Genomic DNA, 18,246 nt, shown 5'->3' on the forward strand with positions numbered 1-18,246 from the left:
AGGAGCAGCAGGTGCAGCTCAGTCTTTTGTACAGTCTCTCTTTGCCGGGTCCCGGGAACAGCAGAGCAGTCCTTCTTTGTTCCTTCCTCTAGTACAGATGTGATCCAAGGTCTGGGTGCCACTTTTAAGCCCAGTTTGTCCCCTGGAGGGATGCAGCAATGACTGGCCAATAGGCTATCGGGTCACCTCCCACCTAGTGATGACTTCCTGTGAAGTGTGGCATGTGGCTAGCTCAAAATGCAATATTCTGTCCAGTCTAAGCATGTCAGAACCCCTATCTATTTGTGTGGCCTTCCCTAGCCCATCCCAAAGATGCGACTATCTGGAAGCCCAAAGAAAAGCAGTTTAGCAGTGGCTTCTCTCAGCCTGTCCCTGATGCCCCTGATGCCACCCTGTCTGCAAGGAACAAAAGAGAACCCCCTCTTGCTTGTTTCTCATCAAAGGTTGCTTTCCCTTTGAAGTTCAACTTTTGGGCTCACAGCCAGTTTGGCCTTCCTGCAGGGGAGAGGTCACACCTCCTCCAATGTCAGGCCCCTTGTATTTCTTCCTGAGAGTCATTCATAGCTCCCCCCAGGAGGACAGAAGGCTGTCTTGTGCCCGGCAACCATAAATGGTCACTGGATAACGGAGGGCAACAAAGTAACAACTTTCTAGAGTTGCTATATATGCAAACGTTATATTAAATTCGAATTGAGCATCACGTCAGGTTTAATGTAGCAACTATTTTAATGTCTTGAAGTATCAATTTTAGTAGTCCTATGCAGGAGTTCGCACTGTTGGGTTGTCAGCTGTGACCCTGCACTCCCCAATGTGGCTACTAGCTTTTCCACAGCAAAATGCCAATTTGTAAAAACAAATATTTATAAAAACATGTGGAGTTAGCAGAGTGAAACTGTCCTACCCATCTGCAGTGATTGGTTCGGAGACATACATTTGCCTCATCAAAATCAGGGAGACACAATAACTGCTGCAGCCCATGAGGGATACCTTAACTCACAGACCCTGAGTTCACTTGGTACCACATGCTAGGTACTCATAAGTAAGTTAACATATGCCAGTGGTGGTAGAGCTCCTCAGACAAAGACCTCACTGGCACTGAGTACACCTCACTCACCAGAGCCAAAAACCATCAGCATCAGTTCAAAACATTGGGAGTGATCATGCAAAAAGAGGTATTTCCCTACATGATATATATGAAATACATACACAAAGATCCTAATTAAAATACATGCTATATGAATTGCATGTCTAATTATCTGCATACATTGTTAAAAATGCATTACCTTTGTAGATCTGGGGGCGCAATTTCCGATTCTCTGTAAAAAAAATCAATTGAAGATAAGATCATTGATCTTTGTTTTAAATAGAAATAAAACTCCAAACAACAAATTGTACTACTACAGACTACATCAAAAGCGGCATCACAGCGTGGTGAGACATGGAGGATACAGGCATACAGTCTGTGTTGAGACGTTCCCAAGTTTGCACCACCAATTAAGTAAGTTTGAGGGTGAAAAGGAGCTTGTTCCTGAGTCTCAATCTATAAACAGGGAAAAGGCTCTGAGGGGATTCAGCCCCTGAGAAAGTATCCCTAGCTGGAAACAGGTCCCACGGGAAGCATGTGCTTGTAAGTACAGTTGCCCTCATTCACCTGAAGGTGGCATGCTTCATCATAGGGCGGTGCTCCTCGCCAGGCCGGTGCTGCAATGCCAGGCGGGCCCCACAAGAAGGTTCTTTGTCAGAGATCTGTTAATAAATATGCCAATTGAGCACCTTAGAACAAGGAATGGGGTGTCCTACAATGTGAGAAGATCGGTGAATGGTGTGAAGATAAAATCAACTGTCAACCAGATGCCAACAAAATATTTAATGTGATATCCCCGATAGATCTTGAGCTTAAAAAAGAAGACAGAGACACTTAGGATACTATGGTCTGTGTCTCTTCAAGTGAGAGTGTTGAAGAACCTGGTTTTTAGAACCCAGCGGTGCCAGGGGCACGCCCAAAGTCTTCGGGTTCACCTGTCTTAGAATACAGAGTCACAGGATACTTCTTGGTGGCGTCAGAGATCGAGTTTATTGGCTGCAGCCAGTAACAGAAGTCCTAGAAGTCATCACGGTATGAGTTCTCAGGAGACTGCTCAAATTTACAAAGCAAGTCATCCCTTTTTATGCCAGAAACATCACATTCCAGACAAACACCCATTATTTTACAAATTGTCCAATCGCATGTAACCACACCAAAAGTATCGCATGACGGTAGAACCAACTTTTCAGTTGTCCGGCCCACGATCAATCATCGAACAATCCCAACATTCTTCTTTAGACAAGCCGGACAGACCCATAATAAAGAGACCACAACCCACATCGTAAATGGATCATAAAAGAAGAAACAGAAACAGATAGAAGTAGGATGGCGCATGTTTGTGTGCAATAAAACTTTACGAGATCCCGTGCTCTGACCCTTAATCAAGATCAGCTAGCGGGCGGGAACGGGTTTGGCAGGGTCGGCCTCAGGCAACGAGGTCAGTTCACTCGAGTCATGTAGGAGTCAGCACAAACTCGAGCAAAATGGCTACCATGCGCAAAATGGAACCCAGGGTTCTGAACGAAAACCCTAAATACGCAGTGAATCCATTGGTGTAATGTGACGAAAACACACGTACTAGCTGAACTCACTAGTTACGGTTCGCGGTTACCAAAATCGTAACAGAACCATGATATTTATTACGCAGATTCAGATTTCACGGAACCTCAGACCCTCCTTTTGCCCTTACATAGGCAATCTCAGTCTGCATCTGAATTGATGTTGATATTCATCAAATCATCAAGGTGCTGTTGAAGCATCATCTTATCTCTCTGTACCTTTCTCAAGACAGGCGGTCTCCTAACACAGGTAGTAGCACAAAGGCCACACATGGCAGGACCACACTGTACACAGAGACAACACAAGAAAAGAATCGCTAAAACCACACCAATGATCGACAGAATCCTCCATCCCCAAGCTGATAACAGTTCCCAAAACCATCCAGTTAACGACCAATCTCCTCCGTCCGTATGTATTGACTCGGAGATCTTATGTAGCCTGGAGATGGCCTCGTATACTGTCAGAGCATTATCTGGAATGAAAACGCAGCAACTCGATTGGATCACTTTACATACTCCACCTCGATCTGCAAGTATGACATCTAAAACCATACGATTCTGCAATGTCATAAGGCGATCCGCTTGAAGCTCAGCTGTCAAATTACTAAGGGCACCGGCAGTTTAGTTTATGGTGGATTCAATCACTCTCGTCAATTGCCGCAAGCTCCTACTGTTAACCATAGGTCCCCAAAACGGTAGGAAACCCTTAAAGAAGTCTCCCACTTCTTGTCCAGCGGTATCTTCCGAATCGAAGACACCCCTGACAACTCTCATCTTGTGGTAATCTGCGGCAGCAGTATACGTAGGAGGCAACAAATATCCAACATAACACGTTCCCGAAAAATCAGGGGCAACCATGTATATGCTCTGTTGTAGCAAACAAAATACGTACCCTTGGCTGCCAAAAACGGCGGGGAAGACTGAGACGTAAAAACGTACGTCTGAGTACAAACACTCTTCCCTAACTGAGCTTTCGGATTCCTGCCAATACCTTGCAGACAAAAATGAACTCGGTGGGGTACGATCCAAATCGGGGGTGACCCCTTTCGTCTCTGCTTTTCACTCAGGCTAACACTGTATCCAGTCGCATTCCAGCCAACATAAGCTAGTAACTCATCTTTGGGAATAGTCCTATACGTATCGATATCCCTACTCATATTCGCAATTCCCTTCACCAAGGCTTTATTACTTGAGTTATCTCTTATGGAACGCAGGGGATAGACTTCGATAGCATAAATGAACATCGTCTGGAAAGCCCATAAAGACCCATTCTGACTAATTGGCAGTACCAGATAGGGAATACCTCTATCCGTAGTGTGTGGCATAAGACCACACACCCAACAATTAGTGACGTTCACCACCAACTGATGTTGATGCAGAAGCTGTACAAATGAGTTATTTACAAATTCTGACCTTCTAATCTGCTCGTGTTCGGGTAAGATATGAAAGGAATGCAAAGAAGTAGTAATAGGAAAAGACGTAGGTTGGGAAGTGGGTGCAGAAGTCAATTGGGTAGAAAAAACAATCCTACCCACCAAAGCTAATGTAATGCTAAGAAACATCATAATACATGTAATCGGAAAACATTTGAGATGCATTATCCTGCATAGTTTCATCTTAAAGTTTGTTTTCTCAACAGCTCTCTTGACCTCAAAAAAATTCCATCCTCTCACCGTGCTGTTCGCGGCAGTTGGTTTTCTTCTGCTAAGGAGTGCGTCTGTCAGTCCAGGGAACGCCCTAGGACCAACCAGAACCATTGACCTTGTGTCTACACGGCTGCAATCCCAAGTCTTTACACCGCGACCTTACAGCTGAACCCGGATGGTGGTTCGAAAAAAAGAAAAAAGGATCAAAACTGTTTCTCGGCTGAGAGAGTGCTGTTCTCAAAATGAAAGGAATTATTTGTTCTTTATTAGTCCATTGTCTCTAGACCGCAGGTTATAACGACTTTTTCCAGGCTCTGTCTGACTTTGAAACAACAGTTCAGGTTCAGTGGTGTCCAATCTTAAAGGTGAAGGCACAGCTGCTTGCAAGACATCGTCATCTCCTTTCTCAGACCTTGTCCACACCAATTCAGCGTCGCTAAACGGTGTGAATTTCGGTAATCTCTCAGTTTCGGTGTCTGCGATGCCTTTGCGGATCCACTGGTCGTACGGAAGTGGTAAAGGTACCCTCTTACAGTGTACGCCGTGGATCCAATTTCTTTTTCCGAAGACTTTTACAGATGTCCTTGTAGATAACAACACCTGGTGAGGGCCCGTCCAACGGGGCTGATCGTTCTTAGTCCTCTGAAAATTCTTTACCAGGATCCAATCACCAGGATTGAGAGTGAGTGGATGCTGGTGATTGATAGTATGACCTGGGTCCACAGATGCTGGTGGCAAGCTATCATGAACCTGTTGATGCAAGACACGCAATTTAGCCATCAGGTCATACAAATAGTCCACCAACACAGGAAAATCGATGTCACTGAATTTCGTTGGTCTCGGCACTCCCCACACATTTGCCGGTCGACCAAAAACAATTTCATATGGACTAAGTCCAATTCGGGAATGTACTGTAGTTCTAGTTGACAAAAGTGCCAATGGCAAGGCATCGGGCCATTGGAGACCAGAGCTCGCCTGAACCTTGGCTAACTTCAGCTTCAGAGTGCCATTATAGCACTCCACTAAACCAGCTGATTGGGGATAATTTGCAGCGTGGAATTTCTGTTTTATACCCAAACCCTCACATACTCTCTTCATGATCCTGCCCACAAACTCACTTCCGTTATCACTCCACACCATCCTTGGCAACCCGAACCTAGGGAAATATTCTTTGAGCAAGACTTTAGCTGTGGACAAGGCAGTATTATCTTTTAGGGGGTATGCCTCGACCCATCTAGAAAAGGCACAAACAACTACAAGGACGTATTTCAAATTGTTGCATCTTTCCATGTGGATAAAATCCAATTGCAAAACCTTGAACGGATATGTCGGAGGCGCGAAGTGACCAGCTGGAGTTCCCTTACCAGGATTATACATCAGACACACCATACAGTTTTTGACCACATTCTCCGCACACTTGGGAATTCCTCCATTCTCCCACACTGGAGCCAACAGCTTACAAATCCCTTTCGCACTGATGTGAGACATTCCATGTGCCATCGTAACCACCGCAAGCACATACGCATTGGGTAACATCCATCTTTGGTGTTCCGACAACTCAACCCAACAAACAGTCGAATCCAATCTACCCGTAGTTTCTCTCCACACGTTTTTTTCACTCTCCGTAGCTTCGTCCTGAATCGATTTCGCACTCTCAATCGTATCCTCACACATTCCAGCCACGCCAATCCATCTCGCAGGGCCTGCAACATACATTCGACCTATCATATTTTTCGCTGTTTCTTTCGCAACTTCGTCCGCAAATGCGTTACCACGGCCAACATCGTCCGTAACCTTTCGGTGAGCACTACACTTCACAATCGCGACTTGCTTCGGCAGAGTAAGTGACTCAAGAAGCTCATTCACCAACTGTCCATGTTGGATTTTAATCCCATGCGACGTAAGAAATCCTCTCTCTCTCCACAAGCGTCCAAAACTGTGTGCTACACCAAAGGCATACTGACTATCGGTATATACATTCACTCTCTTTCCTTCAGATAAGACACACGCTCTTGTTAATGCGATCAATTCCACTGCTTGTGCTGAATTATAGCTCACTCGTGCAGTTTCAACAATCATACACAATGTCATCACGGCATATGCCGCAGTCGTATCACCATTCGGGAGCTTGTAGCATGACCCATCAACCCATCGCGTACCATCTGGATTTGAAAGAGGAGTATCTTTTAGATCAACTCTACCCTTCGTTTCCTCTTCTGTCCTAAGAAAGCAATCATGCTGTTCCTGACCATCCCTATCCACAGAAATCGGCAACAATGTCGCTGGATTCAATACGTTACACCGTTTAATGTGCATGTGACTGGCCAAAAGCGTCAACTCATAACCCGACAACCTTGCAGTAGTAAGATGCTGAGTCTTTGTTCTGTTCAATAAAGTATCCGCTGCATGTGGAACCATCACCACCAACGTATTATCCATCACCAACCCAGCAGACTGTCGGATGGAAACGGCCGCTGCTGCTGGAGCTCTCAAGCAACTCGGCAATGCTCTAGCTACTGGATCCAAAGTCGACGAGAAATACGCACATGGACGCTGCTTCTCACCAAACTGCTGCGTCAAAACTGACAATGCACATCCCTCTCTCTCATGAACGTAGAGTATAAAAGGCTTACTGTAGTCAGGAGTACCCAACACCGGAGCAGAACACAACGCGTCACGCAATTCAGAAAAACTTTTATGACAATCGTCAGACCAGGGAAGAGGACTCGGTGTATCCTTACGAGTCAAAGCCAACAAAGGTTTTGCCAACAAGGAGAAATTCGGGATCCACTGTCTACAGTACGACGTGATACCCAAGAAAGCGCGTACCTCTCTCTGCGTACTAGGCACAGTCATTTGAGCAATCGCTTGGATTCGTTCTGGGGTCAATCTTCTTCCCTCCTTCGACAAGAGATGACCTAAGTAGGTCACTTCTTGGCGACAGTACTGTAACTTTGAAGGTGACACTTTATGATGCAAATCAGACAAATGTTGTAACAACGAAAGAGTAGTTTCTTTACAAGTTTCCTTATCATCAGCCGCCACTAACAGATCGTCAACATACTGAATAAGAGCAGCACCCGCAGGCAACACAAAAGTATCAAGCTGAGTTTTCAAAGCCTGACTATAGATGGACGGACTTTCGCAATAGCCTTGAGGAGCGCGCTTAAACCGGAAGCTTCGTCCTCCCAAAGAGAAGCCAAAAATATCTCTACTTTCTTCGGCGATTGGAATACTAAAGAAAGCGTTCTTCAAGTCTATGACGGAGAACCAGGCAGCTGAAGCTGGAATCAAAGTCAACAAAGCAGTAATGTCCGGAACAACAGGAAACTGGGGCACCACAATCTTATTAACCTCTCGAAGGTCAATCACAAACCGATACTCAGGCTGCTGAGAAGAATCAGTACGCTTTAAGACAGGCAGAACAGGACTGTTACACACGTTACCTCTCGTCTCTTCAATCACACCTTTCTCAATTAAATCATAGATGATCGCTAAAAGCGCTCTTTCACCATCACTCGAAATCCGATATTGGGGAATACGTGGCAATCTAACATTCGATTTGAGCGTCACAACATATGGTGGAATCCCCAAAAGACCCACATCATTAGGACCAGTAGCCCAAAGAGTATCAGGGAGACAACGCAATTCCAGTGGAAGCTGATCTCTAGACAGATACATCGGAGAGGTCACTCTCTTTCCCAATGTAAGGTGTACTCCCGAAGGAGAACAATACAATGTTGCGTGCAGTCTCTTTAACAAATCCAGACCCAACAAATTCTCCAAATTCTCACCACAACCTGTCGTTAAAATAAGGGGTGCTTCCAATTCACAAGGCCCAATAGAAAGAGACAAGGGACTAGAAACTGGATTACGAACCGGGGCGCCAGAAAATCCCACTGAAATATTCGTTAAGCCAGACAAAGGTGCGCCTGGGAGTTTAGAGTGTATGATAGAACTCTTCGCTGCACCAGTATCCAAAAGAAAAGGCTCTACCACACCTGATGTAACCACTGCAACATAAGGTCCATCTTGGTCTACTGGAACTGACACTACTCCCTCTCTTTGTCCTTGGCTGTCCTAGCAATCATTATAGCCAGTACTCTCACTCTCAACGTAGCAATCATCAACATAATATTGCGGAGATCTGCCAGTCTGTATGTTCTGCTGATCAAAAAAATTCATAGATGTCTGTGGGGGAAAAGAACGTTCGTTCTGAGGGAACGCGCCACGTCCTCTACCCCTAGACACCTGCTGGAAACTACCACGACCTCTTGGAGCCAACATACCACTCGCACGTTGTCGTAAAACTGGGCACTCATTCTTGTAATGACCTTCCTCTCTACAATACGCGCAGTGATTCAGACCCAAAGGTGGACTTGGAGGAAAATACTTGGGTTTCTGTGACAGTCTCTGAAACGATGGAGGTTGCTGAAACTGTAGGCGTTGCTGTGATTCCTGCTGACTCGAGCGAGGCGGATACGCCTGCTGCAGAAGAACCTTCGTTTTTATGTCTTTTGTCTTTTTCTCTAATCTATCTTTCTCATCCTTATCCCTATTCTCGTAGTACTGTGCAGTCGCCAATATCTGGGCCGACGAAGAGACAGCCCAAGAACTCTCAGAATCTTTCAACTTATTACACAGTTTGGGAAGTAAATTAAAGACAAACTTATCTACAAACAGTCTCTGGCCACCTTCCGTACTCATATCTTGACCGCTATGATCTATAAAAGTCTCTTCAAACCTGGTGAAGAAGTCAGACACACTTTCGTCCTTCTTCTGCTTACATGCTGTCAACTTGTCCCAATTCACTCGTAACGCTGGCATCATCGTTTTCATCATATTAATAATTCTACCGGGTAAATCCGCTATTAGAGGCTCAGGTTTAGCTCCTCCTACCTGTCTAGCATCTGCAGCCGCAATATTCACCCATGTATCACCTAATTCTACCGTATGATCCTCATGGCGAATCTTCGCCCACAACGGTTGAGGGACTACATTACCCAATAACATATCCACATCAGCTAGATTCATAATGCATGCGTCGAATGTCTGGGACAACTCCTTCTAATACCCCGCCGTATACTTACGGGGGTCGGGTAAGGTTTGCTTAGGAGCCAAAACCTCAGTTCTCTTCCAAGGGACATGTATCCAAACTCGTTGGAAATGAGCCAAAATAGGTGGATTAGCGTTTGCGTCTCCCGCTCTCCAAACTGGAGGAACCTCTCTCATTGGATATTGTCGTACCTTCTTTCTAACTGAGGCATCAGGCTCAAACAATGGCTGGGGAGGAAGTGCAGACCTATATGTAAGAAGTGTCACTACCGCATCCTCGACACCAGCTCCCACTATCGTCCCTTTGGCGAACTCACTCTGAATATCAAGCAATCCAACAGGAGCCAACTCCAATTCATCATCTACCCATTGTTCCCGAAGCAAAGTACACATCATATCAAAAACATACCACTGCGTTGGCTCTTTCCACTGTAGGAACGTATTCAGAACCACTGCCGGATCATACCTAGAAACATTCGTAACCCACCTACGAGCCAACGAATCCAACACTCCACGCTCCAAAGAACCAGGGAGCTGACTACGTCTCTGTCTGTCATCAGAAACGAGGGTCGTGACTAGCGACCCAGATAGAGGAGTTAAGAAATTAGCAACAGTGTCAGCCACTCTCCGACGAACAGAAGGGGAGCAAGCAGTCATAAGAACAGGAGAAAAGGTACCTTGCGATGGTAAAGAAAAAGATGCAGAATTGGAGGAAGTCGAAGGGACAGGAGCAAGAGGCACAGCAGTCTGAGTCCAGGCAGGCAAAGGTAAAGTAGGCAACCCAGGAAGAGGGGGTGCCGGAGGAACCTGAACCAACTGTGTAACAGGAAAAGGGGGTTGCGGAGGGACTAAAGGCTGACCAGCAACCTGTTGTACAACAAACGGTAATATTGGTGCAGTAGCACCTTGCACGTAAGGGGGAGGTGACTTTAACAAATAAGACATTAATGGATCCTTTTCGGGATCCTTAACAGGATTCTCAGGAGGGGGTGACAAAACTGGATAACATTTGTCGATAGCCATATGATGTTGCCTATCTGACACCTCAATTGCTTTATCTTCTTCATCTTCTTTAAACTGCCTAGCAGCTTGCATTATCGATACACCCTTTTCTCTCTTATCTCTTTTAGCTTGTTTTATCTCTCGTTGTCTGGCTTCTTTGCGCCAAAGGCGGAAGGAGTCGAACATTGCCGGCAGGGCTTTCTTCCTAAATAATTTCGCTTCCAAATTGTCTAAAATCTCTGTATCAAAACTACCATGTTGGGGCCATCGTAAGACGCCATCTTTCCTAGTGTAGCGGACCCATACTTCATTGAACGTAATGGGGCCCATGCCATGTTAAGAATAGAGCTCATAAGTCGGAGTTCCAACTGGAGGTATCGGACACGAGTCCTCCAATCGGAACTTCCTGTTATAAGCACAACAAAACCAAGTACCAAATTTGCTACGATTAGGCATCTTCGCTCAATAATCGAGCTTCAAACTTCAAGGGGCTATCTCTACCGATACACTCGTAAATATACGAGACCCTCGGCTTTGGAAATTGCAATTTTCAAATCAAAACTAAGGACCAAACAAACTAAGAACCAAACTAAGAACCAAGCAAAACCAAGAACTGCTCAAACTAAGGACCAAGTAAAACTAAGAACCAAACAAATTAGTGGGAGCGACCCACTTATACTTAACCAAGTCGTCTGCTACGCCACCCAGAAGATCCGTCAATCGTCTCGCCTTACGAAGTTTCACAAAAAGGGGGGGGTGTCCAAGACAGGGCGACAGTCAGGGCAGCGGTCCTTACGTAGCCGTCAGAAGGGGGGAAATCTCATGGAAAAAACCTTTGGTCCACGTTTTCGACATGCAGGGGTCGCTGAAGTGGGGGCCCTCCTCCAGAGTTTCCTCACGAAGTTCCTCTCGATCCTCGGGCTTGGACCGGTACCGCTTGATGTCGCCCCGTGTTGGGCGCCAACTGAAGAACCGGGTTTTTAGAACCCAGCGGCGCCAGGGGCACGCCCGAAGTCTTCGGGTTCACCTGTCTTAGAATACAGAGACACAGGATACTTCTTGGTGGCGTCAGAGATCGAGTTTATTGGTGCAGCCAGTAACAGACGTCCTAGAAGTCATCACGGTAAGAGTTCTCAGGAGACTGCTCAAATTTACAAAGCAAGTCATCCCTTTTTATGCCAGAAACATCACATTCCAGACAAACACCCATTATTTTACAAATTGGCCAATCGCATGTAACCACACCAAAAGTATCGCATGACGGTAAAACCCACTTTTCAGTTGTCCGTCCCATGATCAATCATCGAACAATCCCAACATTCTTCTTTAGACAAGCCGGACAGACCCATAATAAAGAGACCACAACCCACATCGTAAATGGATCATAAAAGAAGAAACAGAAACAGATAGAAGTAGGATGGGGCATGTTTGTGTGCAATAAAACTTTACGAGATACCGTGCTCTGACCCTTAATCAAGATCAGCTAGCGGGCGGGACCGGGTTTGGGAGGGTCGGCCTCAGGCAACGAGGTCAGTTCACTTGAGTCATGTAGGAGTCAGCACAAACTCGAGCTAAGGTGAGCCTGACCAAAGAGCTCGTTTAACCACAGTCATCGGCCTATGTGAGGGAAACCACAAAATGGCTGCCATGCGCAAAATGGAACCCAGGGTTTGGAACGAAAACCCTAAATACGCAGTGAATCCATTGGTGTAATGTGACGAAAACACACGTACTAGCTGAACTCACTAGTTACGGTTCGCGGTTACCAAAATCGTAACAGAACCATGATATTTATTACGCAGATTCAGATTTCACGGAACCTCAGTGTAAATCTGTCACCTATAGACCGGCTAGCAAGCTCTGGTCTAAGTTATAGGTCAACATATTTCATCCCTAAGGTAGTTGTGGAGCGATCTAGGGTTATTTTGTCAGGGCCAACAGTATATGATGTGACCTACTCTTCTCAGTAGAGTGAGGCGCTCTTTAACTCAAATGCGTGGGTGATAAGGTGCTGGCTGACATCTTATCACAACTTTCGAGCACTGTACTAATAAAGCACTTGGTTTAGGATAACCTGCATAAAAATAAAGTGAAAAGTGGATATATAAATTCGCAAGATCAAAAATATCTGGTGAAAGTGTCATTAAAAATCAAGCATGAGCGCACCCCCCCCCCCATCTACCACTAGAAAAAGAGTAGTGTTCTGCCCCAACATAACCCATACTGCCAAAGTGGTCGATGCAAACATGTGCATAGGTAAAGTCTACGGGCCGTGGATCCCTTTGTGAGAGAAAGGTGGATACAGAATCCCCTCGGAACAGTATAGTGGTATTTGACTTTGGTTGTTTGGTGGTGAGTGTATTCTGGACCGGTCCTCTTTTTTGATAGATACAGAGAAAGCCTGTTGATGTCCGTTTTCTCTGTAAGACTTTTGGATTTTCTGTCTGATCATGAATGTTCCTCTCGTAGTTCATTTGAATCTGTAAACATTGAGTTAGAGGCCAGATAGCAAGGTTTACTTGAATGGAGAGTACTCAAGATCAAACTACAGACTGTGTAACGGATTCTGTCAGGGAGAGGGACCCAATGCAGTTCTTCCATTGTAAGGGAGTTTCTCTCAAAGTCTATTGGCTGAACAATATTTATGCTACTGACTGAAGAAAAGCTTTGCTTGGTGTAAATTAGGGCCAGCAAGTACTGTGTTGCATCCGTCAATGTATGATAAGGCGAGTGCATGACATGAGGGGCACAAAATTTGAGGAAGAGCAAAAGGCTGGATTCTGCAGGACAGTGTGGGCTGGATCAATTCTCTTTGGCCTTTCCTTGATACGGTCTTTGAGGACAGAGTTCAGAGGCAAAGACCAAAGATTTAGGTCACAACATGATGGTGTGAAACCTAAATCTGATCTAATTAATACAATTCAAGAGATGAGTTTACTGTCCAACAAAAGTGAACTCACGAACTGTTTAGGGGTAGTTGAATACTATTCGAAATTTGTAAAGAAGTTTGCTAATTGCGCAGCAAATATAAGATACTTAAGAAAGGCGTGGATTTTTAATGGACTGAATGTTGTGAAAAGGAGTTCATTGATATCAAGGAAAACTTAAAGCAGCACCTTCTCTTGCTAGTTGTAACCCTATGATCAAACCCATACTCATCACTGATGCAAGTGAAAAGGGTCTGGGAGCTGTTTTGCAGCAGAAGGGTTCCTTTGGGATGCAAACCATTATGTGTTTGTCACAAAGTCTCAAAGATCCTGAAACTAGATATTCATTTGTGGAACGAGAGTCCCTTGCAGTATTTTGGGCTATAAAAAAATTAAAAAAGTTCCTGGGATGTTGATTTCGAAGTGAGAACTGATCATAAGCCCCTGGTGGAGATATTTAGTAAAAAGGGCCTCGATGCCATATCCAGCAAAATAACAAAGTGGGTGATAGGGCCACAAGAATATAATTTCATGATAAAATACATACCAGGAGTTGAAAATAACGTAGCAGATGTGCTGTCACGTCTCACACCCAACACTTTGTCTGATGAAAATGATTGGGAGGATTCTGATGAATTGGTTTGTATCATTGATCATTAGTGAAAAAAGATGGTGTGATGAAATGGCACTGGATGTGGTTCTAAAGGAAGTTTTAGATCTGATTAAGAAGGGTTGGAACAGCAACAAGGAAGAATCTGAGAGTACTAAAAATGTTAGTCAGTGGGTAATGAATTATCAGTGGACAATTATCTGTTTTTTCGGGGAACGAGGTTAGTTCCTCCATGCAGTTTTAGGAAAGAATTCATAGATCTAGTCCATTCCTCACATGCTGGTATTACAAAATGTAAGGAACGATTGAGAATGTCATATTGGTGGCCAGGCATGGACATAGAAGTGGAACGTGCAATACGTGATTGTATCCCATGCACATTGAGTGACAATTCCAAGAGCACTCGTGTCCAGCCAATGGTCTGACAGAGACGTCCTTTAAATCCCTGGCAAGATATTGCTTTAGACATTCTTGGTCAAATTCATAGTAATGGCTCTTAAACTTTTGTAGTGGTTGTAATTGACATGTTCTCGTGATGGCCTGAAGTTTTCTTTTTATCAAGCATTGATACAGGTCACATAATTAAATGATTAAAAACGTGTTTTCTAAAGAAGGAATACCTGAATCCTTATTAACAGATAATGGAGCTCAGCTAGTGTCGGAAGAGATGAAAAACTTTTTAGCATCTACAGGTATTGTACACAAGACGTGTTCTTTCTATCATCCCGAGGCCAATGGAATGGTGGAGAGACTTAACAGTGTGATTAAAGAGACAATTGCTTTAGCTAAATCTATGTCTCTGAATTGTACAGATGGTCTTCTCATTCCATCACTGGTAAGACACCTTTTCTTTTATTCAGAGGCAGAGTTCCAAACACCAATGTTGAACCTACATGGGTTAGTAAGAATGAGTTGAGTAAGGGCAAGGGAAAAAAATGTGACAATGCCATAATTCAAAAAAGAGAAGAAGAAAAAGGAAAACAGAGGAAATGTTATTTTGATGCTAAGAACAGCAAAAGTGTTGGTTGGGGATTTGGTAATGATCAAACGTCCTGGCTTGATGGGTAATTCTGTTGCAAAGTTCATGAAACCTATAAGAGTCATTAAGGTATTTAAGAATGCTATAAAGACACAGGATCATAGCATTTGGAACTTGAAAAGAGTAGTGGTTGTAAAAGGGAGAGTAAATGATAGTCTTGAGAAAAGTGAAGATGGTATCTATCGAAGAAAAACTGGAAATGATGAAAATCGTTCTTCATCCAGAATTTGTCGAAAACCATCTTATCTTTCTGATTATGTATATACTTTTGTACATTTGTTTTTTGTGTGTAAAGAAGGGAGGTGTGTAGTATGTTAATGTACTGACATAAATTTTATCTGCCTTATGTTATTATTAGATGTCAGGTTAGGAATGATAGTGGTGTCATCTGTGATGTCACCGTATTCTATGTGAGAAGATTTGGAAGTAAACATGTTCAGTTGCTGTTGATGCCTGCTGCTGCATGGATGGGATCTCTATGGAATAAACCTAAGATGAAACAGTTATTTAACAGGAATGCTTCAATCTGGCTCTTCAACTAACCACCCACATGACCCTTTTTCCTATACACCTGCTCCAGCATCTGCAAACCTCATCCGGTGAAAAACTGTGCGATACAAATCCAGTTCACATAACTTAACCAATGAAAATAAAAGTTTTCATAAACAATGGCAAAGCCCTCTCTGCCTCATCTCCAGGCTTCTTATGACAGAAGGAGGAGGGTGGGGTTGCGGGGGCTGAGGCAAGATCCTTGTTTGAAAAACACTCTGTATCTGAATGTCTGGATTGCACATGTCTGAGGGGTGTATTTCTACAATGTCCTCCACACACAGGGAAAAACTATTTTATTTGGCAGACATACTGCACATGCCTCAGCTTGCAAGGAATATCTGTTAAAAGGTGGTTGTCAGGGTTCACATTAGTGTATCCCTGATGCCAATGAAAAGCCACACAGAGGAGCAGGGGCAGGGTCCCCAGCACTGTGCCATCTTCTGATAGGGCGGAGCTTTCCATCCTCTCAAGTACTGGGAGAGAGATTGAGGTGGGTCCTCCCCTTTCAAACCTGCCCTTGCTGCTCCATCCTCAGCACTGTGCAGGCTTCTGATAGGGCTAAGCTTCCAGTCCTCTCAAGTACTGGGAGAGGGATTGAGGTGGGTCTTCCCTTTCAAACCTGCCCTTGCTGCTCCATCCTCAGCACTGTGCAGGCTTCTGATAGGGCTAAGCTTCCAGTCCTCTCAAGTACTGGGAGAGGGATTGAGGTGGGTCCTCCCCTTTCAAACCTGCCCTCTGAGGGAATAATGGCTTGCAATGCCCAGCAATGATTTGAGTTGCCAGCTAGGTAAGCAAGTTAAGTAAACTGAAAATGTCTCTCTGCATGTGTGGCTGTGATTATAAGTGCATTTGTGAGTCACTGAGAGTGAATAGAATTGATTGATTGAAAGTGTGTGTGCAAGTGTGTTTGAGAGTATCAATGAGAGTGAAAGTGATTGTGAATCAAAGTTGGAGCGTTTGTATGAATAAGTGAAAGTGAGTACAAGGGAGTACAAGGGAGTGAGTGAAGGAATAGGAGTGTGCTAGAACGAATGATTGTAAGTTGTGAGATGAAGCAGAAGTAAGTCAGGGCATAGCTTTCAATGATACAGTTCTACGAGGCCCATATTCAGTGAGTGTGTATAAGGAGAACCTCTAAAGGAAGCCATGCTCCAGTGGGCTGGAAGTATAAGAAAGTAAATAGATGAAAGGAATTTAAGAGATGAGTGGAGATTGAGATAATGAGTTGTGCTTCATACATTTTTAGCACTTAACTTTATGCACCAAATGTGGTGGGTGTTTCAGATGTTAGTAATGAGGGCATATGTACTTAGAAGCATTTGAATTTAGCTGCACCTTCCCTGATGAAGATTGAGAACACTGGGTGGAGGTAGGGGAGAGGTTACCTTCATATGTAATATTTATCTTAAACCCTGGGCTCTTCGCACCTTGCATAACAAAGACTGAGAATACTGGGGCAGTGGTGGGGGAGGGATTACCTGCATGAGTCATTTTTACCTTAAACCCTGTGCTCCTTGTACCTTGCATAATTAAGACAGAGGACACTGGGCAGTGGTGTGGGAGGGATTACCTGCATGTGTAATATTTATGTTAAACCCTGGGCTTCTCACACCTTGCATAATGAATACCAAGAACAGTGGGGTGGTAATGGGAGAGGGGTTACCTACATGTGTAATATTTACCATAAACACTAGGCTCCTCCCAACTTACATAATGAAGACTGAGATCACTGGCGGTGGTGGTGGGAGAGGGGCTAACTATGTGTGTAATATTTATCTTAAACTCAGGACTCCTCACACCTCACATACAGACAATTGAAATAAATGGGGCACAGGAAGGATGGGGTTACCTACATGTGTTATATTTACCATAAACACTAGGCTCCTCCCAAGTTACATAATGAAGACTGAGATCACTGGGGGTGGTGGTGGGAGAGGGGCTAACTATGTGTGTAATATTTATCTTAAACCCAGGACTCCTCACACCTCACATAAAGACAATTGAAATAAATGGGGCACAGGAGGGATGGGGTTACCTACATGTGTAATATTTACCTTAAGTCCTTGACTCCTCACACCTTCCTTAATGAAGGCTGAGAACACTGGAGAGTTGGTGGGGAAGGGGCTGACTACATGTGTAATATTTACCTTAATCCCTAGGCTTGTCACACCTTCCATATTGAAGAATGAAAACATGGGACGTTTATGAAAGAGGGGTTGCCTACATTTGTTATATTTTTCTTAAACCCTGGGCTCCTCACACCTATCATACTGTGGACTACGTGCACTGTGGTGGTGGTGGGAGAGGGGCTACCTATGTTTCTAGTCTTTATCTTAAACCATGGGCTCCTCACACCTTCCATAATGAAGAGTTATAACACTGAGGCAGTGTTGAGGAGAGGGGTTATATACATGTGTAATATTAATCTTAAACCCTTGACTCCTCCCACCTTCTAGAAAGTAGAATAAGAACAATGGGGAGGTGGTGTGGGAGCGGTTACCTACATGTGAAATATGATCTATCGTAAGCCCTGGGATCCTCACACCTGGCATAATGGAAACTGAGAAAATCAAATCTGTGGTTGGGGAGGGGTTACCTACATGTGTAATAATTATATTAAACTCTGGGCTCCTCACTCCATGCATAATGAAGACTGAGAACACTGTGGTAGTGGTGGGAAGGGTTATTACATGTAGAATATTGATGTTAAAACCTGGACTCCTCAAACTTTGCACAATGAAGACTGAAACCACTGGTATGGTGGTAGGAGAA

The 18,246-nt window shown here is 44.3% G+C and overlaps 1 protein-coding gene across 4 annotated transcripts in view; it reads right to left on the reverse strand.

The window, feature by feature from the left end:
* LOC146859552 (CD5 antigen-like) overlaps nt 1-18,246 on the reverse strand; it is a 721,628-nt gene that overhangs the window by 130,420 nt on the left and 572,962 nt on the right. For all 4 annotated transcript variants that reach the window (XM_085650250.1, XM_085650252.1, XM_085650249.1 and 1 more), the window contains one exon: nt 1,284-1,316. In XM_085650250.1, coding sequence (XP_085506376.1) covers nt 1,284-1,316 — 33 coding nt within the window. The remainder of the gene's footprint in view (nt 1-1,283; nt 1,317-18,246) is intronic.

Source organism: Triturus cristatus, chromosome 3_2 (genome assembly GCF_964204655.1).
Source record: "Triturus cristatus chromosome 3_2, aTriCri1.1, whole genome shotgun sequence".
Taxonomy (NCBI): domain Eukaryota; kingdom Metazoa; phylum Chordata; class Amphibia; order Caudata; family Salamandridae; genus Triturus; species Triturus cristatus.